At 32.8% G+C, this 26,914-nt stretch overlaps 3 protein-coding genes and 1 pseudogene across 6 annotated transcripts; 3 read left to right on the forward strand and 1 right to left on the reverse strand.

Moving 5' to 3' along the window:
• Positions 1-386: 386 nt before the first annotated feature.
• LOC112035572 (AAA-ATPase At2g18193) lies at positions 387-12,634 on the reverse strand. 4 transcript variants are annotated; one of them, XM_065768477.1, is made up of 4 exons: positions 4,072-4,951; positions 3,522-3,598; positions 1,351-2,367; positions 387-899 (listed from the first exon to the last, which is right to left on the reverse strand). In XM_065768477.1, exons 3-4 carry the CDS (start codon positions 2,353-2,355, stop codon positions 525-527), a joined length of 1,380 nt encoding a protein of 459 aa, XP_065624549.1. In that variant the 5' UTR covers positions 2,356-2,367; positions 3,522-3,598; positions 4,072-4,951; the 3' UTR covers positions 387-524. The 4 variants fall into 4 exon arrangements, with proteins under 4 accessions (XP_065624549.1, XP_065624548.1, XP_023924170.2 ...); XM_065768476.1 differs by lacking the exons at positions 3,522-3,598; positions 4,072-4,951 and adding an exon at positions 12,438-12,634; XM_024068402.2 differs by lacking the exon at positions 3,522-3,598.
• Positions 4,658-6,346, forward strand: LOC112035591 (antimicrobial ginkbilobin-2-like protein). The gene is made up of 2 exons (XM_024068426.1): positions 4,658-4,782; positions 5,779-6,346. The coding sequence occupies exons 1-2, from the start codon at positions 4,658-4,660 to the stop codon at positions 6,344-6,346; spliced, it is 693 nt and encodes a 230-aa protein (XP_023924194.1).
• A 2,929-nt stretch (positions 12,635-15,563) lies between the features above and the next one.
• Positions 15,564-20,047, forward strand: LOC112035562 (phosphoglycerate kinase, cytosolic). The gene is made up of 6 exons (XM_024068384.2): positions 15,564-16,046; positions 17,108-17,185; positions 17,307-17,567; positions 17,990-18,307; positions 18,919-19,077; positions 19,688-20,047. Exons 1-6 carry the CDS (start codon positions 15,852-15,854, stop codon positions 19,895-19,897), a joined length of 1,221 nt encoding a protein of 406 aa, XP_023924152.1. The 5' UTR covers positions 15,564-15,851; the 3' UTR covers positions 19,898-20,047.
• Positions 20,048-23,160: 3,113 nt separating this feature from the next.
• Positions 23,161-25,533, forward strand: LOC112035592 (G-type lectin S-receptor-like serine/threonine-protein kinase LECRK1; annotated as a pseudogene).
• The last annotated feature ends 1,381 nt before the right edge of the window (positions 25,534-26,914 follow it).

The raw sequence follows: 26,914 nt of genomic DNA on the forward strand, positions 1-26,914 counted from the left end.
TTCAAACCTATCCGTCAACTTTTATGCGCCTACCACTCGTCAAGACCAACTGCCAAGTTCTCAACGGATCTCTATGAAGTTGACGGATTCTTATGGAGGTGGGGTAAGATGTCTGTCCCTACGAACCATCAGGTGAGGTGTTTTCATCCCGACGGGTCGAAGATTTTAAGAAAAACATTTATGCCGAAAATATCCTTATCAATATGTAAAAATTAAAAAAAAAAAAGTCCTAGTTGGATGCGTGGTATATCTTGTCACAAAACCTTCCTACATCTGGCCACTTATTATTATCAAGCCAAAAAAAAATTTTAAGTTCTACGTAAGCATTGCCAATGCTAATAAGGGATTAAGGATATTAAGGCTCAAAAAAAAAAAAGGAAGCGAGATTTTTAAATAATATGAAGTGCCAATGCTCTTCTTTGTTAAATTCTCTAGCACTTTTTGAACTATATATTTCAGGAACTCTTAATGGTACAATGCTTTCCTTGTCCAAGTTTAAAAAATCATTTAACTCTTTTGGGTTTTTACACTTCCCTCTTTGCATCTTCTAGTCTTTTTTGCTCAAGAAATTTGACAAGGCCTTCAAGAGCAACATCGTTACCATCACTCTTCAAAAGTTCCTCTGCAATTTCAGCTGGGGTAACCTCTGCATTCTCCAACAATCCTTCAATCTCTTTAAAGAGTCGGTGGTCACCATTGATACCAAGATAATTAGAAGCCAACAACTTGAACCCATCCATGGTGCAATATGACATGTGCAAGTGCATGTCCATACGGCCTGGGCGCAACAAAGCAGGATCAAGCCGGTCCTTATGATTGGTGGTGAACACAATAATTCGCTCATCTCCACAACTTGACCATAATCCATCTATGATGTTCAATAAACCCGATAGTGTGAACTGAAAAATTAACATGATAGGAAATAATGTTAGATAAAAATCATAAGGTAATGTCATTTAATTTGAATCATAGTGGTACTGCTAATGGTTGTTGATGATGTTCATAGCACATGTATCTAGTTAAAGATGTATTCAATGTATAAAACTCCAATTTTCATAGAGCCTAAGAGAGATGATTGGTAGGCAACCTTATCATTATTTTGAAAATTTTCAAAAATGCTATAATTAAAACTTATCGTAATCACTTATATTCCATTTCAATCTAATAAATATCTGATATTAGATTCAACACAAATTCTCACACACTTATCAAATCCAATTCACATAAGAATCACACGAAAACTATTTGAAGTGTATAATAATCTAATTACCATACTAATTATATATATATATATATATATATTGTTTAGAGTAATTGAAACTAGTTTTTATGAGAATAAAGAATGCTAACCTTAGAGGAAGAATTCTTAGAGTTATCCTCTTCCTCTCGATCTTCCAACTCTGCACTGCAATCTATATCCTCAATTACCAGTATAGAACGATTAGATGTGGCAAGCAATATCCTTCTCAACTGTGAATCTGAGTATATGTCTGAAAGGTTCAAATCATAGATATTAAACTTGAGGTAATTAGCCATGGCAGCAATCAAGCTTGATTTACCAGTACCCGGAGGGCCATAAAGCAAATACCCTCGCTTCCATGCCTTGCCAACCTTCTTATACAACTCCTTCCTTCTGACAAACCTGTCCAAATCATCCTTGATCATCTTCTTCACCTCTGGGTCCATTGCCAACTTCTCAAACGTAGCTGGATGTTCAAGATTAATAGAACCCCATTCACTATAACCTTCATCATCACAACCACGACAATCACGGCTATAAAGCCTTACCTCCTTTTCTTCTTCTTTTATAGTCTCAGAACTAGTTATTACGTAAGGTAAATAAGAGTCTAGCACAACATTTTTGAATTTCTTATCAAAGGAAAGCTCAATAAATTTTTGACGATCATGACGATTCTCTCCTTTTTCTGAAAACTTCCATTTGAGCTTAATGTTTTCAAAGCAATCAGTAATCTCTTCACCCGTTACAACATCAATGGTTGATTTCTTTTGCCTAATGGTTTTGCTTACTTTGAGACGTTCTGTTGAGTCACTAATCTTGGTACGTAGATAAATTGTGGCAGCTTCATAGATTTGATTGGTACCGATACCACAGTTCTCTTCAATGACGAGAGTGAGTTGAGAAGATTGAGGAGTAAAGAAGTAATGTTGAAAGATGGAGAAGAGATAAGAGCGGAATTTAGGAGGTACGAGTTCATTTACCATGGATCTTACTAGCATCACAAAAGCAGTAATGGAGGCATAGGCTGAGAACAATGTTGTCAATGATGTAGGCATCTCTTTTAGAGAAAACAAGGTTTGAAACATGGTTTGAAGGTAAGGTTGTCTACCAATCATTTCTTCCAAATCCTGTAAAAATGAGAGTTTTGTACGTTAGATAACTTAGGCAAAAACGACATCTGCCATAAATTTGTTGGGATAAATCCAATCCTAGTTTATGTGTAAATTAAATTTAAATATAACATAAACACCAAAAAAATCAACCACACCCTAGAATAATCAAAAGGCAAATCCGACCAATCTATCATAATAAAATAGAAATTACAACACTTTATAATAAATTAAGAAAATACAATAATACCTCTATAAAAATAACAAAATCTCCGCTCTGAATACTTCAATACTATCACTATGTGGTCGTAGCACTCAAAAAACCCTCTAGAGAAAACACTCAATTTTTCTCTGGTATATGGTTTGAATGAAAGTATTCTCACAAAGTGGCGCTTCTTTATATTCAACACGCACACCCCTTTTATAATGATAATGAAGACCATGCGAACTTGCGCAGCACGCTCATTTAGCAAATTATGACACTCCCGTTCCTTAAACACTAAGATTTTTCTCTTTCAGCCATAAATACACATGGTTCGATTTTAGGTTTGTTATTAAACAATAAAAGGATTCTATTTCCCATATAAAGAAATTAAAATAAAATAAAAGACTCTAAGGCCAACCGACTCACAAGAAAAGTTTAATTGACATGCACCCACTCTTTTATTATTTATTGCAAAATTTGCATTGGAAAATAATCTATCATGGATTTAAAATAAATTAAGTATAAATTAACCGATTTACTAACTCCTAAGAGCATTTGTTAATAAAATAGGAAAATTTTATGGAAAAAAAAAATTAATGCTTTGACAGATTTTTCTATTTATCATAAAAATATATAAATTTCACATTTTTAGTATATATCAATTCAAAAATATTATCTGTAAGCTTAGGAACTAAATAATATTAAGAACTAAGATTAACTTCTTGTTTTCAAAAAAAAAAAAAGAGATTAAATTATTCACATGACCTGTTAGGGATATATGGAAACTTAAAATATATATTCTGCATACAGCTTATTCATACGAATCATACCATATAAAAAGAATTTGCATAATATCTTGTCAAAAACAAAAGAAAAAGAATTTGCATAATATAATATAATATAAGAGTAAATTAATTAACAAAAAGCAAATTAAGAAAAACATTCAAGTTTGACATTGAGAACATACCGTTATTGGATATTCTTGACTAAAAAGGTACCATATACTTGGCCACGAAGTAATCCATCATGTAACATATGAGGATTCTCACCAGAAAGGAATTTTTTTTTTTTCATTCTTTATATACCTTTTTAGCCTAGTTTTAGGAGACAAGCTTCTAGGAAACTCTACCAAATAAAGTTCTTTAAATAATTAAATCTGACCCTTCTATAATTTAAAGGTCCAAATTATGTCATAATAGGCTATGTCACTGTTCCACTTACAAACCTTAAAATAAAATAAAAATTATTTAAAAAAAAAAAAAAAAAAACTGGTTCAAATTCAAAAACCAATCATTAAAGTTTGTTTTATAATTCGCCCATTTCGATTAGTTTTTAAAGTTAAGTAACACATCATTGCGATCAGCCCATACAACTCAGTTTTGCCCAAAGCGAAATCACAAAACTCAAGATTAATTTCAACTAAAGTAAGATAAAAAACACCATATCAGTTTCAATCAAAAAAAAAAAAAAACCGTATCAACCAAACTCAAAAATCAAAAACAAAACCCCACGGTTACCTATTGATATCGGGTCGCTGGATTGCTTGTGGAATTGTTGCAGCGTGGTACTGATCAAGTGGGGGCCATGGTGGTGGTGGCTCTTGCGGCAGTGGCGTTGATGGGATTTCGGTGGTGGTAGTTCTTGTAATCTGGGAGCTTCGGTTTATCGATGGCGTGGGTTTGGGATTTTCTGTGTGCAGAAGAGCACGAAAGTGGGGTAAGGATTTTTAGTCTGTGGTGGAGCTGTCATTTGGCGGTGGTTGGGTTTTAAATGATGGGGTTTGCGATGGATGGGTTACCGGTGATATGAAGGGTCGGACGTGGTGGATTTCCGGTGGATGGTGGCTTTGGTGGGAATACGGTGGTTCTGAAATTTGTGGGTTTTGACAGATTTTTTTCTTTTTCTCTTTTGATTGGCGGGTTTATGGTGGTTCAATGGCGTGTGGGTTATTACTTACTAGTGTGGATTGATGGGATGAGAAACATAGCAAGGGATTTTTTTTTTGAATTGTTTACTGGTTCTTGATTGACTGCGGTGATGCTTCAGACAGTGGGGCTTTGTTTTTTATTTTTGAGTTTGGCTGAAAAGGTGTAAATCACAGTGATGCGTGGCATATGTCCTCAACACTTGCTCTTAACAGATAGTAGTAGAAGTTTGGGAATGGAGAGGGTGAGAGTGGTGGTGAAGGAGATCGCGTACGCAGAGAACCACGCAAAGCTCTCACCTCTGTGATAATCCCAGTTCTCTCTCTCTCCCTCCGCCAGTCCGCCACTCTCTCTACCGCACCAGTTTTGTGTTTTCACTTGGGCAAAACTGCGTCGTTTGGAGCTTATAACCAAATTTCAGAATGTAAAATTAAATTTTTGAAATTTTAAATTGTAAAATCTAAATAATCTCAATCTTTAGAGATGTATTTTACAACTTACCCTATAGTTTATTAACCTGGAATCGAAGAACCAATTAAACGTAACATCAAAATCGTTGAGAAAAATTTATATGGCTCAAAGCAAAAGTGAAAAACTAAAAACAAAGAAAGGCTTTAATTGCTAGATCCGGTTGAGTCAATCCAACCCAGATCTCTTGTATAAGTGCTAACATATGACCGAAAAGAAAAATGCTTTGTCAATATTGTAAAAGGACACCAGCATTAATTTGTTATCTCTTAAACACGAGGGGCTAACATAATTACTTAGACCCTTTACTATTAAATTTAGGGTCACCATTTTGGACCTCTTAAAGACTCAAAGGGTCATAAACCTTTTTTTTTCCTCTCTATTGTGTGAAAAAAATGAGAAATGCAATGGTCATCACTCATCACTAAACCAATGATAACTTACCATAGACAACATAACTCAAAGCTACTTCTTTTATTGTAACTATTCCTCAAACTTAAAATTTTTTCCCCATGATTAAAAATTGTTTAAAAAAGAATCTTTGTAATTTTCTTTTTTTTTTTTATGAATAGAATATTTGTAGTTCTGAAAATTCTCCCCCACACACACTATATAAAGGCTTCAACAATATTGCAAATTTCGTACACATCCCAAAGCAAACCCTTTACCAATATATTGAACAATGTTTATCACAAAAATCCCTTCCTCTTTTTACTTGCTAAGCTTTATTTTCCTTCTGCAAAGTGCTTTTGGGTTGGAGTATAAATGTTTAGGCGTGCAAAATTCCACAATCAGTGACCTTTATTGTACAAATTTGAATGAGCTTTTCAGTTACCTTTCCTATGAAGTCCCTGCCAATGGTTTCGCACTCGGCACAAAGGGTCATGATGCAGACAAAGTTTATGGGCTTACCATTGGCAATGTTGATATCAAAGAGAAAGATTGCCAAAGTTGTATTGCTAATGCAACAAACGAAATTCGGTCACTTTGCCCAAACTCTAATGGTGCAATAAAATGGAGCCATAATTGCACATTGAAGTACCATAATGTGGATTTCTTTGGCCATATTGACCATGAGACATGGTTCTTCACAAAGGACCCGCAAAACTTGACTAATTATCAATCAATTCGCCAAAAGAAAAGTGAGTGGTTGACCCAACTCGCTGGCCAAGCTTCTATAAACCCACCAATGGTTTTATTCAGAGAATTGGATATTGGTGAGAATAACAAACTCAACGGGTCAGTTCAATGCACTAGAGACCTTTCAAGCTTAGACTGTATGAAGTGCCTCAGTGATTCAATTGGGTTTGTTCCAAAATGTTGTGACTCGAGTAAAGCAGTGCGGTTGTTTAGCGGGACTTGCGAACTTAGATTTGAGGCTTACTATAACAAAGCCTAAAGTTGGAAGTTGGAGTATCCTGGGATAACAATAATAAGATGTAATGTATATTTGGAATATACTACAACTATAATATATAAGATGGTGGGTGACGAACTTTAGTACTTTAAGATATGGTTGGTGATAAACTTTTTTTCCTCTATTGCATGTGTTACAAGTTTTATCTGAACTAGTGCACAATTGAATAAGATTTGTTGTAGTTTCTTTAGTTTTATTTTTCACGAATCATTAACCAGTGCAATGTATGAAAAAATTCAATAAAATGCTTGTTTGGCCTTATTTTTCGCTAATCATTAACCAATATGAAAAGAAAAAAAAATTCAACGAAATACTCGTTTGGTAAACTCTTAAGGGCATCTTTATTATAAGAGTAAAGTACAAATTATGTGTTACAATAAATCCAACATTGATATGTATAGTAGGTTAAGCTCGAAACTAACTATACACTTAATTACAATTAATAAACTTGTAATACAAGTAGGGAGACTTGACTTGTGCACAAAGTACGATTAAACTTGGGTCTATAGGGCTAATACATCTCTAATAATATGAAGTTTGCCGATAAAGTTTAGTTCACAAATAACTTTTTTTTTTTTTTTTGGGGGGTAAAAGTAAGGTGTATGGTAGGATCATGTATTCTAGACTTACCCAAGGAGCATATAATTTACATATTAAAAAAGAAATTTGGTTATAGTACAATTACCGTACTTAATTTTGAAATTATAGTTGCCTTGGACCTTAATTATAAATTTTAGAAAAATATGGTATAGTTGAAATCGTTTCTAAGTTTAAATCTTAAAGAAAAAGATAATTAAATTTTGCATCCCATAATTTGAGGTTGGTTGTAAATTAAACTCTTTATATTTCAAATTTAAACCATAAACTAGTGACAATGTCAATGTTCCTTTTTTTGTCAAGATTTATTAGAATATTGTCATTAACACACCCCAAAAGACATTGTTTAGAAAAGAAAATTAGAAAAGATGCCATTGCTTTTTAGGCAGTTTATTTTTAAAAAAAAATTTGACAGCCCACAACAAAAATGACATTGATTATTGTTAGAGATGAAGGTATAAATTGCATGTTTTGAAAATCAAGGGACTAATTTAAATTATCTCAAACTTAAAGAGTATATAAAATTATAAGGCTAAAGTGCAAAGCACATCCTTAAAGTTTGGGTGTCACTGAATTTTGCCTCCTAATGTTTCAAAATTTTGATCCGAATCTCTAATGCTATGGGACATTTTGATTGGCAATCCCCCCATGAATTTTTTTGCTAATGTTTCTGTTAAGTAGCACTTAAACTTGTGACGTGTGTTATTTGATCTAATTAAATTGTGACATGTAAATTTTATTATTCTATGTTGAATAAATAACCTAAAAATTTTAAATAATTAAAATTCAATTCTATAAATTCAAAATTATATAAACTAAAATTAAAAAAAAAAAATAGAACAATTCAATCTTTTGTCCTTAACACTTTTTAGGTATCCCCAAAAAAAATTTAAATAATTAAAATTCAATTCTATAAATTCAAAATTATATAAACTAAAATTAAAAAAAAAAAATAGAACAATTCAATCTTTTGTCCTTAACACTTTTTAGGTATCCCCAAAAAAAAAAAAAAAATCTCAACATAAAATCCAACCCAATTCCATCTCAATTAATCCTCAAACAAAAATAATCGAAATAATTAAAGAACAAAAATAAAACAAAAATCACAACTACACCATAAACCATAGAAGTTGAATATGTTCTTTGCCGGGCTTCTTTGGACTTTTAATCTCTACAGCTGGATAATAAAGTGGATGCGGTGGCAATATCCCATTAAAACAAAAGGAGATCTATTGCTAATTTAGTATTGGATGCAAGTCAAAACTTTATTCTAAATAGCTTTCTATACTAATAGTCAACTATTATGTTGTATGTTAATATTGAACAATTAAGCTAAATGCATATTTGGAAGAGTTAGTAGAATAAGGATGCATTAAGATTCAGATCAAGTAAATTGGAAGGGCTTCGTTGTTATTGCACTTTATACGTTTTATAAAATGCTTCTCTGAGAAGTTTAGTTCTAAGACAATTAGAGTTCAAGAATGAAGCATATGAGAATTCTAAAAATTATGCCAATTTGACAAGTAACATTCATTGGAAATCACATAAAGTATTTTACCTATGAAACTTTTAACATGCATTACTATATAGTAAATTTCGTTATAAAACCCCTTTTATTCATCATATAATGCTAGTTTCAATAGATACTTAGTGTACCCCTGACCGTGTCGTTTAATGGTTAACCATTTAAATGAAAGACAAAAATTTGTCATTCAAGAGTTGGGTTTGGAAATTTTTTAGATTTAATGTTTATAAAATTGGATAGATATTTATGCAAATGGTTAATTGATAATTTTGACCTAAATTTGTGCGAATTAGATCTTTGTGGTAAGATGTTACTGATATCCATTGGAGATGTAGAATATATTCTAAGAACAAAATCAAAGGGGGTTGATGTAACTACTATTGCGAGTCCAAAAGAGATAAATCATATAAGCCAAAACAAGGGCTAAATGTGGAAAGGGATCTACCGATTTACCTTTTAGAGGGTAAGTTGTAGGAGATGGAAACATCAGGAAATGAATTTGTGGGTTATTTTTTGTTGTTTGTATTAGTTACTTTATTATGTAAAACAACAAAACCTTATGTCAAATGGTCTTTTATTTCAATACTCCATAATATTGAAGAGGTTAAAAACTTGAATTGAGCAAAGTTTGTGTTGGATTTTCTCAATCAAGGTGTGAGTATAAAGACAAGAATCATGTTAGCATTAATGGTTGCGTGCTGCTCTTAATGGTAATTTGCAACAAATAATTACATTCAAGAATACGATGTTGTTTATTAAATTTCTATGACTCTTTTGATTAAATTTCAATGACCATTTTATACATATTGCAATTGTTTTATTTTGAGCATGTTAACCTTGAAATGAATGTTGAACATGTGTCCAAACGACTTTGGCCACATTTTATTACTAAGGAAAATAAGAAGTTAAGCAAATACACGCCCAAAGTTGTTTGGACACGTGTTCAACATTCATTTTAATGTCAACATGCTCAAAATAAAACAAGTGCAATATGTATAAAAGGATTATAGAAATTTAATAAACAAAATCATATTCTTGAATGTAACTATTTACTGCAAATTACCATTAAGGACAGCATGCAACCATTAACGCCAACACGATTGTTGTTTTTATATTTGTGCCCACCTTGAATGAGAAAATCCAAGACAAACTTCGCCTAATTCAAGTTTCTAATCTTGTCAATATTACAGAGAATTGAAATAAAAGACTGTTTGACATATGATTTTGTTGTAGGACATAATAAAGTACCCAATAAAAATAGCAAAAAACAACCCACAAATCCATTTCCTAGTGTTTCCATCTCCTTCAACTTACCCTCTAAGAGGTTAATCAGTATACTCCCTTCCACATTTGGTCCATGTTGTTGGCATATATGATTTATCTCTTCCATGCTCACAATAATAGATACATCAACTTCCTTTAAATTTAATTCTAGAAATATTATACATCTCCAATGAATATCGGTCACATCGAACCAGAAATATCTAGTGCATACAAATTTTCATCAAAATTATCAATTGACCATTTGCATAAATCTCTATCCAATTTTATAAAACTTAAATCCAAAAAACTACCAACCCCAACTCTAAATGACAGATTTTTGTATTTCATTTAAATTGCTAACCATTATACGAACACAATTAGGGGCACACTAAGTATCTATTGAAAATAGTCTTACATAATGAACAAAAAAGGTTTCATAATAAAATTTAATACATAATAATGCATGTTAAAAGTTTCATTGGTATATACTTACTTTACATGATTTGCAATGAATGTTATGTGTCAAATTGCCATAATTTTAAGAATTTTCACATGCTTCCTTCTTAAACTCTAATTTAGAGTCTTAATCAAGATTCCTTTACTTTTCTTTAATCTCATTCTTAAACTGTAATGTTAGATATTCATACTCAAGTAAGATATCCATGAATATGTCAACTAAACAATAACAATAACCTAAAAAATTTAAGTATTATTCAACTTACAACTGTGCTTATCTTATTGACAGTGCCTTGAACTTTTATAGATTCTATTTTCTTTTTACTGCAAATCCAAATTTAATAAATCAAATTATTTTAAATATAACAACAGGAAAAATAATATAAGTGGATATATAATGAATCAATAGAATTTTACTAATAAATTAAATATGATCCAATTAGTTTTTTCAGGGGACTAACTTGGACAACATCCTACTCTTCAATGTTCTTCACTCCACCCATACTCTTAGCTCGATATAGCATGAAATAAAAACAACATAAACAACAATATACATTTAAAAAAAAAAAAAAATCAATTTCACAGTTGAAAGGTTCTACTATTGAAATAAATCAGCTGAATAAAACTCACATTTTAGTGTCTTTCAAATTGCCAAAAATTAGATGAAAAATAATAGGGAGATGCAAGTTTTAGCTCTAAATCAATGGTTGATAAAAATTCAAAAGCCAAGTTGTATCTTTATTCTTGTTTTAAAGTTACGTTATACAAAAAGTCCAAACCTTTTATTGTTGCATTTACAGTAATGAAATTGCCTTGCAACTAAACTTCTCAAAGAAGCATTTTATAAAACATATTAAGTGCAATAATAAATTTACTTGATCTTAATCTTAATACATACACCTTATTCTACTAAGTCATCCAAATAGACATTTAGCTTTGTTGATCAATATTAACATATAACATGGTAGTCAATTTTAATGGGATATTGCCATACCATCCACTTTATTATCCAACTATAAAGATTAAAACATAACTCCACATCATTTATTCTTTTTCTTTTCTTTTCTTTTTGGTTTTTGATGATGTGCTCATTTTTCCTTTATCTTTATCATCCATCTGTTAACTTTTTAAAAACATTAATAATAATAACAAAATAACATTTTCAACAATGTAGTTGCGAACAATAGATTTTTATTATGAGTTACAATGTCTTCTTTTATTCTCCAAAGAAACTCAACAAGTAAAAAAATTAGGAATTGTTATAGGAAAATAATGCTATTACTAATGCTTGACTGCACTCAATGGAAAGTAACCGAAACAAACTCAACCCAGAAGAAGTAATAGGCACTACCAAATATATCCCCAAACAAATTTTTAACAAGTTTTGGCCCCAAGTGGAAGGGTAGGGGAGATTCAAACTAATAAATAGTCACCAAATATATCCCAAAGTGAAATTTCCATTGATGTAAAAGAAGATTTGTAAAGGCATAAATACAACTAATTGTATCAACATTGCAATTGCTAGCAAAACATTCTTATTATGAGTCACAATGTCCTATTTTATTCTCCACAGAAACTCAACAAGGGAAAAAAAAAAGGGGGAATCATGTAGCAGTAAACAACTCCCTTGGTTTAGGCGGTTGGTCCTAGGCTCCTAGGATATGCCTTTTTCAAAGACAAATTATTGTTGCAATTTTGTGATTATGTATGACTACCTTGGTTGTTTTAATGAGTTGGCATGCTCTTTGCTAGGACAACTCTCATGGGTTTAAAAAAGAAGGCATGCCAAGTGCTTGAGGAAAGTACTCATCTCTGTTTGGACCATGTTTTGGTTCTTAGTTGTTGTTACATCATAGCATAGTTTGATATTCAGAAACCTCATTATGGGCATTCTTCTAGTGTTTGGATTTTTTTTTTTTTTTTTTTTGTATTTGCGTGAATATTCATAAGTAAATTTGAACCAAACAAGGGTTAGTGAATATTCAATCCAACATCTTCAATGAAACTCAAAATCCTAACAGACTCTTATAATCCAAATCAACTTTCAAAACAAAGTTAACAAACAACACCTAAATCAATTAATAACATTGGTGGATCAGTAACAATGAATAAAAGTTAAGAAAATTCACTGTATCTCATGCGCTAATAGTAAAATAAATAAATAAACACCTTAATAATCTGTTCATTGATACTAAATCAATTTAGTCGAGGAAAAAGAGAAAGAGAAGTGACCTTTCTGACGGACTCAACGCTCTTGGCTAACACCGTCGCCGGGCAGTGAGCGGCTGGAATTGAAAAGTACTCTGTTTTTTCCTCTTTTGTTGGTCTTGCTCGTGCCTCTGGGTTTTTATGATTGGTTTTGGAAGAGAAAGTACATAAAAAGAGAAGAATATAAAAAGAGAAGAAGCGTAGAGAGACAAAAGCGTAGAGAGAGTAGAAGGCATATAGCGTAGGGTTAAAAAGTAGGGTTGAAAACCATATGTTTTTTTTTTTTTTTGAATACATGACTTACTTTACAAGTAACTAGCCTCATCCAAAAAAAAAAAAAAAAAAAAAAACTAGCCTCATCACATGTATTTTTTTTAAGTGGTCATATTTTATAAAAAAAATTGTGTTTTTTTTATTGGTATATATTAATTTTCTGTATATCTTCTGTATATATTAAGAGGATTCAGAAAGTTAGTTATTATTTTTTTTTCCTATCGAAAATACCCCCTAAATTAATTAACCAATAACTTAAAATTGGAGTTAAAATAGTAAATTAGCAAAAAAAAAGTTAGTTATTGTTTTTTTTTATTGTCAAAAATACCCCTATCTAAAACTTAAAAATGGGATTAAAATAGTAAATTGACAAAAATAATAAATTACTACTTCTACGTTGAAATGTCTTCATACTTTTAATAAACTCCTACTTTTACATTGATTTAAATTCCTACTTCTACTCACTAACTCCCTACAAAATATTATCACTCTTTTGTTAGTTTTAAAACTCCTCCAATTTACAAAACTTACCTCACGTATTCTTTTTTTTTTTTTGTGATTAGAAAAAGTAAAAATCTCAAATTATAATAAATACAAATTATTCATATTTACCCAAAAAATAGAAGAGCTTCTGAGCACGCGCGTAAGCGCGTGCCTAGAGGCTAGTCTGCATATATTAAGAGGATTCAGAAAGTTAGTTATTGTTTTTTTTCCTGTCGAAAATACCCCTAAATTAATTAACCAACAACTTAAAAATTGGGTTAAAATAGTAAATTAGCAAAAAAAAGTTAGTTATTGTTTTTTTTATTGTCAAAAATACCCCTATCTAAAACTTTAAAATGGGGTTAAAATAGTAAATTGACAAAAATAATAAATTCCTACTTTTACGTTGAAATGTCTTCATACTTCTAATAAACTCCTACTTTTATGTTGATTTAAATTCCTACTTCTACTCACTAACTCCTTACAAAATATGATCACTCTTTTGTTAGTTTTAAAACTCCTCCAATTTACAAAACTTACCCCAAGTATTCTTTTTTTTTTTTTTTTGTGATTAGAAAAAATAAAAATCCCAAATTATAATAAATGCAAATTATTAATATTTACCCAAAAAATAGAAGAGCTTCTGAGCACGTGCATGAGCGCGTGCCTAGAGGCTAGTATATATTAAGAGTTTGTATATATTAAAAAAATTTAGAAAGTTAGTTATTATTTTTTTTACTGTCAAAAATATCCCTAAATTAATTAACCTAAAACTTAAAAATTGGGTTAAAATAGTAAATTGAGGATTCAGAAAGTTATTTATTACTTTTTTTACTGTCAAAAATACCCTAAATTACTTAACCTAAAATTTAAAAATTGAGTTAAAATAGTAAATTGACAAAAATAATAATTTCCTACTTCTACGTTGAAATGTCTTCCTACTTCTACTCAATAGCTAAAAAACTCTCCATTCCTACTTCTACGTTGATATAAATTCCTACTTCTACTCAATAGCTTAAGATAGAGTACATAGCAGATGTGTTTATGAACAGTTAAAAGTCTTAAATTTTAGATACGTTTTTTTTTTTTAGAAAGAAATTTTAGATAAGTTAAAACTTAAGATTTTTAAGTTTTTCCTTATCTAAAATTTAAAAATTTAGTTAAGGAGTAACCGAGTAAGAACCATGTATTTGTTTTTTTTTTTTTTTTTTTTTTTTAAATGCGGGGTGACTTTTTTATTTTTTTTAAGTGATAATTGATTATCCTAACCAATTTTTATTAAGGCTTAAACGTATAGGCGTAAGGAAATTTTTTTTTTACTAATACCCGCAGATGTGTTTATGAACAATCAAAACTCTTAAATTTTAGATTTTTTTTTTTTTGAGAAAGAAATTTTAGATAAATTAAACCTTAAGATTTTTAAGTTTTTACTTATCTAAAATTTTAAAATTTAGTTAAGGAGTAACCGAGTAAGAGAGATTTCTAAACAATTTTAAAAGTTTTATTTTATTAAAAAAAATAAAAATAAAATATAAGGATTAGAAGTTAAGACTAAGAGTACAACTTGAATTGTGCAATTCAAATGGGAGAACGTTTGTGTGGCGGTGGAAGTTTGTATTTGTGTAGAAGTTGAGTATTTTAAATTTTAAATAGTTAATGGATGTCTTTCCTATGTGCAAAATAAAAAACTAACTAACTTTCATGTTTATCTTAATCTATAAAAAAATTAGTGTTTGCTATTTATTCATAGAATATTTAAAGTCCATCTATTACTCTTTTTTTTTTTTTTCAAATTGTTGCAAATCTGTATAATATTCTGTTATGTAGCATCAGATTTTTATAAAGTACTATAAATACTCATTAGATTTTCATCACACTTTAGGTTTTTTTTTTTTTTTTTTTGTGATTCAAAAATAAAGTAATCTCAAATTATAATTAATTTAAATTATTAAAATTTACTCAAAAAATTAAAGAGCCTCTAACCACATGTGTGAGCACATATTCAAAGGCTAATATATATATAATTTTTATTTTAAAATTCTAATTTATAAATAAATAAATTAATTTAAAAATTAATAAAGGAATGGTCTTATTTTTTAAGTAATGTTTTAATAGAAATTAAAATTATATTTTTATTCCTGCTTAAATATAAGAGCGTAAAAACATTTTTAAATTAAAAAATGAAAAATCTAAACAGAAATTTTTTTTTTAAATAATAGTATAAATTAGTATCTAATCAAATTAAATGAACCGTCAACATCAAAACAATACTAAATTAATAGTTTTGATTTGATTTAAGCAGGTACCGTACGATTAAAAAATAATTTTAAAAAATGGTACGGTAGGAAGACCTAGAAAGAATAGGAATATATTGATTCCCACGAGAACGAGAACATCGTTGGTAATGTTTGACAGAACAGAACACCAGCCAAACAAAAGAGAATATGCGAGAATCAAACCAACGAGTTATGACTCATGCTTCAATAAACCGTCATTAAACACCTAAACCCTTCAACCACCCTTCCACCGTTTCTTGTTCTACAACTACTGCACCAAAATATATATAAAACCCGTGTGTGAAGCATTGTGATTTTCACTTCACTTTCACATAGAGCCTTTTGGGTTTTGTGTGTTTCATTCAAAGTTTTAGACTTGCGGTGTTTTTATTCATTTTGACAAACAATGGCAACCAAAAGGAGTGTTGGAGAGTTGAAAGAAAGTGATCTGAAAGGGAAGAGAGTGTTTGTGAGAGTAGACCTGAATGTGCCTTTCGATGATAATCTCAACATAACTGATGATACGAGGATCAGGGCTGCAATCCCCACTATCAAGTACTTGGTGGGTCATGGTGCCAAAGCCATTCTCTCTACTCACCTGGTAACTAATCCTTATGACTGACCCTTTTATTCTTGTTTCATTGTCTAGTACAAAGTTGATACCTCTTAAAATTGCTGACTGTTGTTTTGTCTTATTATGGAATTCTTGGGTTTTATTGATTGGCGCCCACTGCTACTGTTTATTTTCGGTCTATGATTGTTTGAAATTTTCGTTATTGTGTTTTCTGTTATTGCTGATATATGGTAATACTATATGGAATCTGAAATTATTCCTTAAAGAGGGTGATAATCTGAAGCATAATGTAAATTTTTGACAGTAAGTGGTTGGCCGTACAAGAATATGCCACTAAAAGCAATACAGTTATAGCACAAATGATCTGATTATAATTCAATTTTTTTCTGAATCTAGATATGTATGGCCTTGTCATTCTGAATTTGTTCTCCAGTCTGTCTAATTGGAGAACTAGAATTGAATACGCCTACTAGTCCAGATCAAGAGAAGGAAAGATAAAGAAATAGAATTGATGGAAGAGGAAGGAGAAGAATTTTGTAAAACTAGGGCCAAGCAAGCCACCCAATCTTAAGTACTTTTAAAATAAAAAAATAAAAAATAAATAAAATCATTTCTGATTTAAGGCTTATATGAGTATGTAGTTCCTGAATTTGATGGATAGTTAAAGTATATCTTTTTTGAAAGTTGCCAAAGTGTGAAAAACAGGGTAAAACTGATAATATAGAAGAATGTATCATAGGGCTAGATGATAAGAAAAGAGTAATGGACCTATGGTATGGGTACTTTCTCCTTGCATTTTAATACTTAATAGTATTAAAGTCTAGGGACCAATATTCTTGAGGTTAATAATTATTAGACTTCAAAACCGTTCTATTCTCAGTACAAATCCATTTTGAAAATTTGGATCTGAAAATAGTTTTTTGGCTCTAACAATATATTTTTCCATTGAATACTTTTCACTGCATATGTGCTTATTTACATTCTTAGTTGGACATTTGTGGTTGTGGCTAACTTGCTTGCAATATTCATGCATGAATACCTTCTGTTTTTCATGGCAAGTTTCCTAATACTCTTTCGGTTGTTTCCAGGGACGCCCAAAGGGTGTCACACCTAAGTACAGTTTGAAGCCTCTTGTTCCCAGGCTATCTGAGCTCCTTGAAGTCAAGGTGTGCTTTCATCTGCAATCAAATATGACTTATTTATGGCTTTTTTAATATTACTATTCATTACCGCTTATTAAAAAACATATATTACTATCCATTACCTGAAGGGACATCTTGTTGTTAGGTTGAGATTGCTAATGATTGTATTGGTGAGGAAGTTGAGAAACTGGTGGCAGCAATCCCAGAAGGCGGTGTTTTGCTCCTTGAAAATGTGAGGTTCCACAAGGAGGAAGAGAAGAATGACCCTGAGTTTGCAAAGAAGCTAGCTTCTCTTGCAGACCTCTATGTCAACGACGCCTTTGGCACAGCTCACAGAGCCCATGCTTCTACTGAGGGTGTTACCAAGTTTCTGAAGCCTTCTGTTGCTGGTTTTCTTATGCAGAAGGTATGACTGTCTGCAATTTATGATGCTTTAAATAAGCTTTTTTTAAAGTAAACTTTTTCTAACAATGGCTGTATCTGCATGCATATTATCCCTTCTAAATCAGACCTCCCTATAGCATACAATCCAAATTCATCTATTTACATCATCCAAGCTCAATATTGTGATCTTACAGAATGTAATAGGTTTTGTCCAGCTCGATATCCTTGTTTCCAATTACCAATGAAAAGCATACTTTAAAATCTCTCCTTCACTCTCCTCTTGGGGTCAATACTCAAAAAAAAAAAAATGGTTGTGTATGTGATGTAGTCCACTAGGACAAAAACACATTTAGTGGCAAATTTTCCAGTCATGTACCATGGTCATCTATGCTACTTATATCTGTTTAATGGTTGAAATCATGTTTTTCTTTCTTCTTACCATAGGAACTTGACTACTTAGTTGGAGCCATCTCAAATCCCAAGAGACCATTTGCTGCCATTGTAGGTGGCGCAAAGGTGTCATCTAAAATTGGGGTGATTGAGTCTCTATTGGAAAAGGTTGATATTCTATTGCTGGGTGGGGGAATGATCTTCACATTCTACAAGGCCCAAGGTCACTCAGTTGGATCATCCCTTGTAGAGGAAGACAAGCTTGATCTTGCAACATCCCTTCTTGAAAAGGCCAAGTCCAAAGGGGTTGCTCTGTTGCTACCTACAGATGTGGTAATTGCTGACAAGTTTGCAGCAGATGCTAATAGCAAGGTTTGTACTCCTTAGTTCTTACCCTTCAATTATTGACTTATGAAATCAAAATCTTCATTAAAATCTTTGGGAAAAATGTATCCCGCTTAATTTGACAGGGAAAGTGGATTAACTATATGATTTATAGATCATATGCAGTACGCATAAACCACGGTGTTTAGTATGTGTTTCTTCTCCTTTAAAATTAAAGCCTCTCTTTTTGATTTATTGTTGCCTTATTATAGTATGCTTGAATCCTTGATGTCTAATTGACTTGTAATGCAACAACTAATATACCCATTTCTCATTCATAGTGAGATTAGTCACACACAAATTTCATTTTCTTAGTTTTTTTGTTCAGTATCATTTATTTTTATATCTTGATTGAAGGGCCCCTTTTGCAGAAATAAAAAGCCACAAATTTGAATGGTTTACTGAAGACTCTGTATGTACTATATTCAAGTTTCTCTGGCTATCTGTCTATATTTAGAGTCAAATACATTCATTCTTGTGGCATTGAGCTCACTAATTATGACTAACAGATTTCAGTCGGATGAAAAAGAGATTCTTAGTATATCAATTGATATTTACATGAATTATGTGCTAGCTGGTTTAACATGTAATCTGTGCAGGTTGTGCCAGCATCAGGTATCCCAGATGGCTGGATGGGCTTAGATATCGGACCTGATTCCATCAAGACATTTAATGAATCACTGGATACTACTAAAACTGTCATTTGGAATGGACCTATGGGTGTGTTTGAGTTTGAGAAGTTTGCTGTAGGAACAGAGGTATGTCATGGCAACTTGGACATGACTTTTGAGATTCTTTTGTTATTATTATTGTTGTGTGTATTCTCATGTTATTGTTTTCACAGTACATATATGAGAAATTTTCAATTTAGGGATTTTTTTAAAAAAAAAATTAGAAAAAAAAAAAAAAAGTGTTAAGCTTAAATAAGTTAAGCTTGACTATTTCAACTTGGATACGGAATCTCTTACGTTGACTATTCTCCAGTTTATGTAGAGCCATATACTATATAGTGCATTCATTACCACAGTTTGAGAGCTGCTTTTAAACAATATACATGAAAAAGGGGATTGTAGGATAATTTTACAGACTTTAGAACTTTTAAGCCTTATTTCATGTACTTAGGGTCATTCGGCAAACCTTGTCTTCTTAGGACAATATTTTATGACAAAAATATCTCAGGAGATACTGCTACTGCATAATTAAATGTCATATTTAGTTTGAGAGAGAGAGAGAGAGAGGGAGGTAAAAAAGCTTGCCACTATTGCTATTTTTATTTTTATTTTTATTTTTATTTTTATTTTTATTTTGTTTAAATCCAAATGTTTTGTACTGGCAATGAAAATTGACAATAGCAGTTTATCATGGCAGGCAATAGCAAAGAAGTTGGCAGACCTCAGTGGAAAGGGTGTGACAACGATTATAGGAGGTGGTGACTCTGTTGCAGCTGTGGAGAGAGTGGGGCTTGCAGACAAGATGAGCCATATCTCAACAGGAGGTGGTGCTAGCTTAGAGCTGCTTGAGGGCCGGTCTCTTCCTGGAGTTCTTGCTCTAGATGATGCCACCAGTGCTGCTCTTTGAGGCCATTTTTGTCCATTTTTCTTATTGCTTCTATCTACAATGTAACTTGCACTTATTTCTATGATGTTTTCTGGATCATTAATCATCTCTAAGCTACTACGGTATCAGGACTACATAGGAGGTTTATAAATAATCAAATTTTGTTTTAAATGATGCTATTAATACTTTTAGGCAAGAATGGTGGTGTGGTGTGGTGCCTTCAATCAAACTTTGTATGTTCAACAATCTAGTTACCACTTTGTTTCCCCCATGGAAAACAATTTTCCAGGAGACCAAATCTAATGATTTAATGAGTGTGTTGCAATATTAACAATGCTCAAGAAAGTTGTTATAAAACATTTGCGAGAGCCATATTAGCCCGGGCAGGTAACTGCAAGTTTAAATCCCAGAGGCTTGAGAGTGAGAGTTACCTTATAATGCACTCCCTCTAACACAAGGCAATATTCATATATCTTAAAATGGCAAAATTGAATAGTTTCCTCTCAGGACCTTAATTTGGCTAACTGATAATAGGTAATGGCTTTTTCTCTGTCTGGATCATGTTTAGTGCTTTTATTTTTACCAATTAGTACATAGCTAGCCAAAACGAAAGTTGTTAGGGTGATGGCCAATGCTAATCCATATTCAAATTTCAGTACTCTTCTCTATATGAGTTATCAATTTTCCAAACTTCCAATGAAATCAGGAAAATCTACTTATAAAGGTGAGTTTTCCGCATGTTTTTTAATAATCTGTGTCCATATTAGCGCATATAAACAAGTTTCCAAATCTCTGTACTCTTTTACAAAATATGAGACCATGGAAAGGATTAAGATACGTGATTTGAATCACCCTATAAATGTCTAACAGTCCCCAACACCATTCCTATTGTTAAGATCAAATTAAACAAGCTCAGGTTTGCTCTTTGGGAGGGGAACTAAGAGACGGGATAGGATGGGACTAATCCATGGCATTTTCCGAAGGAAAAATCTTGTTACACACTCTCTATTGCATATTCTATACACACTCTTTTTGAAATCGTGTTTTGAAAATATGATTTTTCAGTCCATGTGGCAGTGTGTAAGTGTGCAATAGCAAATGTATGATAATCATTAGCCCTTTCCAAATATCTATTTCTAATCCTTTTTGGAGAGATAATACCATGGAGAGATTCCAATCAAGATCTTAATATAAGATATAAGGACACCATTTTACCCAAAAGTTTAAGCCTAGTTATATTATACAGTATTAAATACTCAATCCTTTACTTTTTCTTGATGTGGGATTTCTACTCGATCACAACTGTATACCCTACACAATAACTAATGTTGTTAACTTCGTATCACCCCTCAGGAATGCTGTTTATTTTTTAATGTTAACAGAGCGAACGTTCCTCCTGCAGCATGAGGAGTTGAGTTTGGAGAAACGTTCTGGTGCCTAGCTCGACAGCATCAAACAGGTATATATCCTTCAACAACAGAGAGGAAGATACTATTGTTAAGCTATAATACCTTTGGAAGAATGCAGCCAAAATCATTGAATTCCTAGTAAAGATTACGCATCCCCTTTTATTTTAAAACTAAAAGTAGTATGCAAAACTGTGTAAATAAAGCTTTAGTTTTTTTTTTTTTTATATATCTAACTTTTTCCACGACTGTAATAGTTCCTGTAGTCCTGTGTTTTGGTAAAAGATATTTAGTATGGTGTAAAAGAAGTGTCAAAGCATAATTTTGTGCCATACTACATATAGAAGCAATTTTGGTAGTTATAGGGTACGTGCATTAGTTTAGGAAGAACTAAGAGCCAAATTACTACCAAAAACCCCACCTAAGAATGTCACCTCCAAGCCTTGGTCTTCAGCTAAATACTTATTCTTTGACTCATGAAGACAACATTGCAGTTGTTGCTTCGCCTGCTAGTGAGGCGGGTTGGATGATGGCTTTGAGTTTCTTCTGCCGGGCAATTGGGTTTGCCAAGTTTATCCATTTTATGCGGCTTTATATGGTGTGTGCAGTGGCATTGATTTGTAATGGAAATATAAAGAGTCCACAAAATGATGCAGTGTATGGTGAGGATTTTTACTGAGATTGGGAGGCTTAGTTGATACGGTTATCAAAATGAGAAATCGGGGGTTGGCACCATTATGTAATACACAGGTGTATTAGAAGGCGTAACAGTAATACACTGGGTGCACTGAATAATTTCAACCCTCAAATCAAATTCTGAGATGTGCATGGATAAAATTTCCTTAGCAGTATTTTCGTTATGAATCTTTCTTGAGTCTTCATTCCACGCACCAGTATCCGTATGAGTAACATAGACCACAGTAGGCAGTAGCTTCATGTTGCAAGTGGATGACTGCAACTATTCCTAACCTGAAACCAGACAGGTATTAGAAGAGGAATCTGTATTGCTGTGCCCACTCTCCATTTACCTTGACCAATGGGAAGGGGTCCTGCTTGCAGGATATCCTTCCACACCCAAGAATTAGAAGGTTGTTGTTTACAAAACTTCGTCTCCTCACCTTGCATTAACTTACAAGACAGCACATTGGCGCACACAGCTAAGAACTAAGACCCCTACAAGGTTGTATTATCTGAATTAGACTACCATTGATCAAAATTTTATAAGACACAGTTCCATGAACATGTTATTCGGCCTGCCACTAAAACCCATGCATTCCAAAACAGCTTGCAAAAAAGGCCAACTCACCCTATTCATAGGCATTACTCATATCTATTCTAGAGCACCAAATCTCCATTAACTCAATGATTATCATTTTATAAGGAGCAAAAAGAAAAAATATATATACATACATGATTCCTTTCAATAGCCCAAACGGTTAGGAAAAAAAAGAGCTAAACCCTCAACAACGCCATAAACACTTCTCCTTACTCCATTGATGCATTCCACAATTGACTCAATATTACTTACTTTTAATGACCAACAAGAATAAAAAAAATGTTTCCTTTCAATTACCAGACACTTGAAAATTTTTGAACCCCACCATAAACCACTCCCTATTTTACTCCACAAGAAAGAAATTTCAATAACAACACTTAAAAAAAATGAACCCATTACAACACCATACATAACTCAGCCACGTTTAGCAGTAAGTCAGAGATTCAAAGAAGTTAGGCAGACATTTGGTCTTCATTTATTCCAAGTCTAAATAAGAGAATTCCAGGGAAGAAAAAGTCTAATAATATGAGATAAATAATATATCCATCCATTGCTTTTTTTATTAACTATATATTGTAGTGGATTTTATTCTTAATTCCTGAATGTCATTGCTCATTTTTCGTTTCAAGGAAAACACAAGGAGACCTATTCTCCACTATGGAAACTATCTTCTTTCTTCCATTTTTCTCATCAATTTTCATAGCAGAAGCTCAACAAGGGCAATCTATTGTGAAGCCAGGTTCTTTGTTAACACCTACCACCAACTCTTCATGGCCATCAAATTCTGGTCTATATGCCTTTGGTTTCTACAAGCAAGGAAATGGCTATGCTGTAGGAGCTTTTCTTGCTGGCATTCCTCAAAAGACAATATTCTGGACAGCCAACAGAGACAATCCCCCAGTTCCTGCTGATGTCAAATTGAGTTTCACAATTGATGGAAATATAGTTCTGCAATCTGCACAAGGCACTGAGACAAACGTTACCACTTTTCCTGAAGGTGTAACATCAGCATCCATGCTTGATTCAGGCAACTTTGTTGTCTTCAATTCCTATAACAATACAATATGGCAAAGTTTTGAACACCCAACTGATACCTTCTTAGCCACTCAGCATCTCTCAGACTTTACATTATATTCTAGTGTTTCAGAATCTGATCAATCAACAGGAATATTTAGGTTGGTGATGCAAGGAGATGGAAACCTTGTGCTGTATGCAGTGGGAACCACACTCCTGCCTGAATACACTTACTGGAGTTCTTCTACACATGGAAATGGAGGTAATGTGACACTACGCCTTGATGATGATGGCCATCTCTACCTACTCAATTCCACTGGCACATACCTCAATAATCTGACTCAAGGAGGATATCCAAGGAAAGATAGAGCCTACCTAATGAGTAATGATGCTGATGGGATATTGAGACTATACTCATACAATTTAATTCAGAATGGTAATTGGTCAGTCCTATGGTCATCTAATATTGATAAGTGTGACCCTATAGGTACATGTGGTCTTAATGGATTTTGTGTAACAAAAGATCAAGATTTTGATTGCAGTTGTCTTCCTGGATTTGCATATGTTAACCAAAACAAAAGGACCTCAGGTTGTGAAAGAAATTTCAATACAGAAAGTTGTAGAGACGAAAGCATGGGATATTACATAGTAGCAGTTCCTAATACCACATGGGAAAATGTTAACTTTTCCACTTTGTTATTGCCAACTGAAGAGGATTGCAAAACAGCATGTTTAGCAGACTGTAACTGTGAAGCTGTGCTGTTCAAAAATGGAGAGTGCAAAAAACAAAGGCTTCCTTTGAGATTTGGGAGAAGAATTCAAAGTGAAAAATATTTAGCCGTCATTAAGGTAGGTATATCTCAAACCACTAGCAAGAAAGAACCCACCAGCAAGAAAGAGCTTCGTGTGGACATCCTAATTATCAGTGTTTCACTAGTTGCTTTTGCATTCATTGTGTTGGCAATTTCTGGAGTTGCAATTTGCAGAAACCGTGTTTGGGCATGTAAAAGCATATCTAATCATGGAAACATTGTATTAATTGTGGATATTGCTCCACAATCATTTACTTATGTAGAACTTGAGAAAGTTACAGATGACTTCAAGGAAGAGCTTGGTCAAGGAGTGATTGGGGACAGTTTATAAAGGAACAATAGGGAATGGCCAGAAGGTTGTAGCTGTCAAAAGACTAGACAAGTTGTTGGCTGAACGTGATGGAGTTTCAGACTGAGATGAAAGTTATTGGAAGAACACATCACAAGAAACTAGTCCGTTTACTTGGGTATTGCGATGATGGACCGAATAGGCTTTTGGTATATGAGTACATGAGCAATGGTCACTTGCAGATATACTATTCACACTAGAAAAACAACCTTGTTGGAATGAAAGAGTGGAAAAATATTGCAATGTAGCAAGAGGAATCCTTTATCTCCCTGAAAAGTGTATCCCACAAATCGTTTATTGTGACATAAAACCTCAAAACATACTCATGGATGAATATAGGTGTGCAAAAATCCCTGACTTTGGATTGCAAAGTTGTTGAAGCCAGATCAGACAAAAACCTTTACAAACATCAGAGGCACAAGGGGATATGTTGCACCAAAGTGGCATCGGAAGACGCCAGTGACAATCAAAGTAGGTGTCTATAGCTTTAGAGTCGCGTTGTTGGAGATTATATGTTGTAGAAAGAATGTGGACCTAATCTTCCTAAGGAAGAAGCTATCCTTGAAGAATGGCCATGGCATTGCTTTGAGATTGGTGAGCTAGGTAAACTAGTCAATGCTGGAGAGGTTGACAAGAGACATTTTGAGAGAATAGTAAAGTGGCACTTTGGTGCATTCAAGATAAGTCATCACTCCGTCCTTCAATAAAGAAGGTTCTACTGATGTTGGAAGGGACCGTGGATATTCCGATCCCTCCCAGTCCTACTTCTTTTTTCTCAGTAGGATCTAGGCTTTGACAGGAAAAAGCAATAGTTTGGAAAATGAACAAACTAAGCCTTGTAATTGGTACAGAAAAGTAGTCAACTTTCCTACGGGCTTTACTTTCAAGCCTTGTAATTTACTTCTACTTCTGCATTTAACCCTTTTTGTTTTCTTATTATGTACTTATGTCCTCTGGTGTAACTTACTTCTACCTCCCGTATAAGAAGAAACAGTCTTTGTCAAATGTTAGGCACACAATAATGATTTTCTTTTATGCTGCCAACCAAAAAAAAAAAAAAGTGAAAAGATGTGAAAGGAATTGTTTAAGAGGGAAATGCATATCAAAGTTTTGTTAGTTAAAATCAAAAAAGGAAACATAAATGGAATATGGAATGAGGATATCCATTTTCTTTAAGAGTTAAAATACAGGCATGCTAGGCTACAAGTAGTACACGGTGGCTGGTTATACGATATCACGCTAGACAAGGGCCTTCCCCCTTGTGAAGCTACTCGGCTAACATTGGCTTATGAGTATTGCAAAATATATAATTCTGATACTGCTATAATTATATTAGAAAGGCTAGACAAAAAGCTCTGGATCCGATCAGTTAATACCTTGGTCAGGAAGCTTTGTAGTGAGAGGAAAGTGGGTATAGCAGCTTTGTTCTTTCATAGATTATTAAATAAGGACAGTAATGTGGATTTTGTGACTTTTGCAGCATTTATGACTGCATGTTACAAAAGCAACAACCATGCCCTTGCTTCTAACTTGTCTGAGAGGATTTCTAAAGGCATTGGTTAGCAGCCATTATTCAATCAAGATGGGTGAATTTTTTTTTTTTGTATTGAAAAGCTGAGAAGCTAAAGCAAGTTTCAATAGTTGATCCTTTTCCTACTGCTGATAACTTAAAAGCTCTGAAGCCTACCAGCATGACAAGCCAGTGATTCTTATTATATATTTTGTGGAGCTCCATTGCCAATTACTATTTTAAGCCTGTGATTCTTATCCATCGTTCCTTTTCCTTTGGAATTAACTGTTGGGTGCATGCTTGTAATTTTTTGTTTTATTTTTTTTATTTTTTCCCTATAATATAACTTTTCAGCCTTCTCAAATACATTAATTAGTTATGCTACTAACCATAGTTAGATGTTTCTATAATTTTGACTGTATTTACTGCTGGAAGTAATGATAAATTCCTTAAATTATGGATTCTTCTTTACTTCATTTCATATGTGGCTCAATCTGCAATGGATGAGACATCAGATTCTGGTGCTTTCATCTGAACTGCTTCAACATTCCATATTGTTGTTTCACGATATTTAAGCTGTCTATTTCCAGCAGAAGTTGGAAGGTATCATCTGTATGTATCATGCTTGCCTTTGAACCTTCAGGTGCCTTGCATGCTTGAAGATAAAGGAC

This window comes from Quercus suber, unplaced genomic scaffold (assembly GCF_002906115.3).
Source record: "Quercus suber isolate HL8 unplaced genomic scaffold, Cork oak 2.0 scaffold_947, whole genome shotgun sequence".
Classification (NCBI taxonomy): Eukaryota; Viridiplantae; Streptophyta; class Magnoliopsida; order Fagales; family Fagaceae; genus Quercus; species Quercus suber.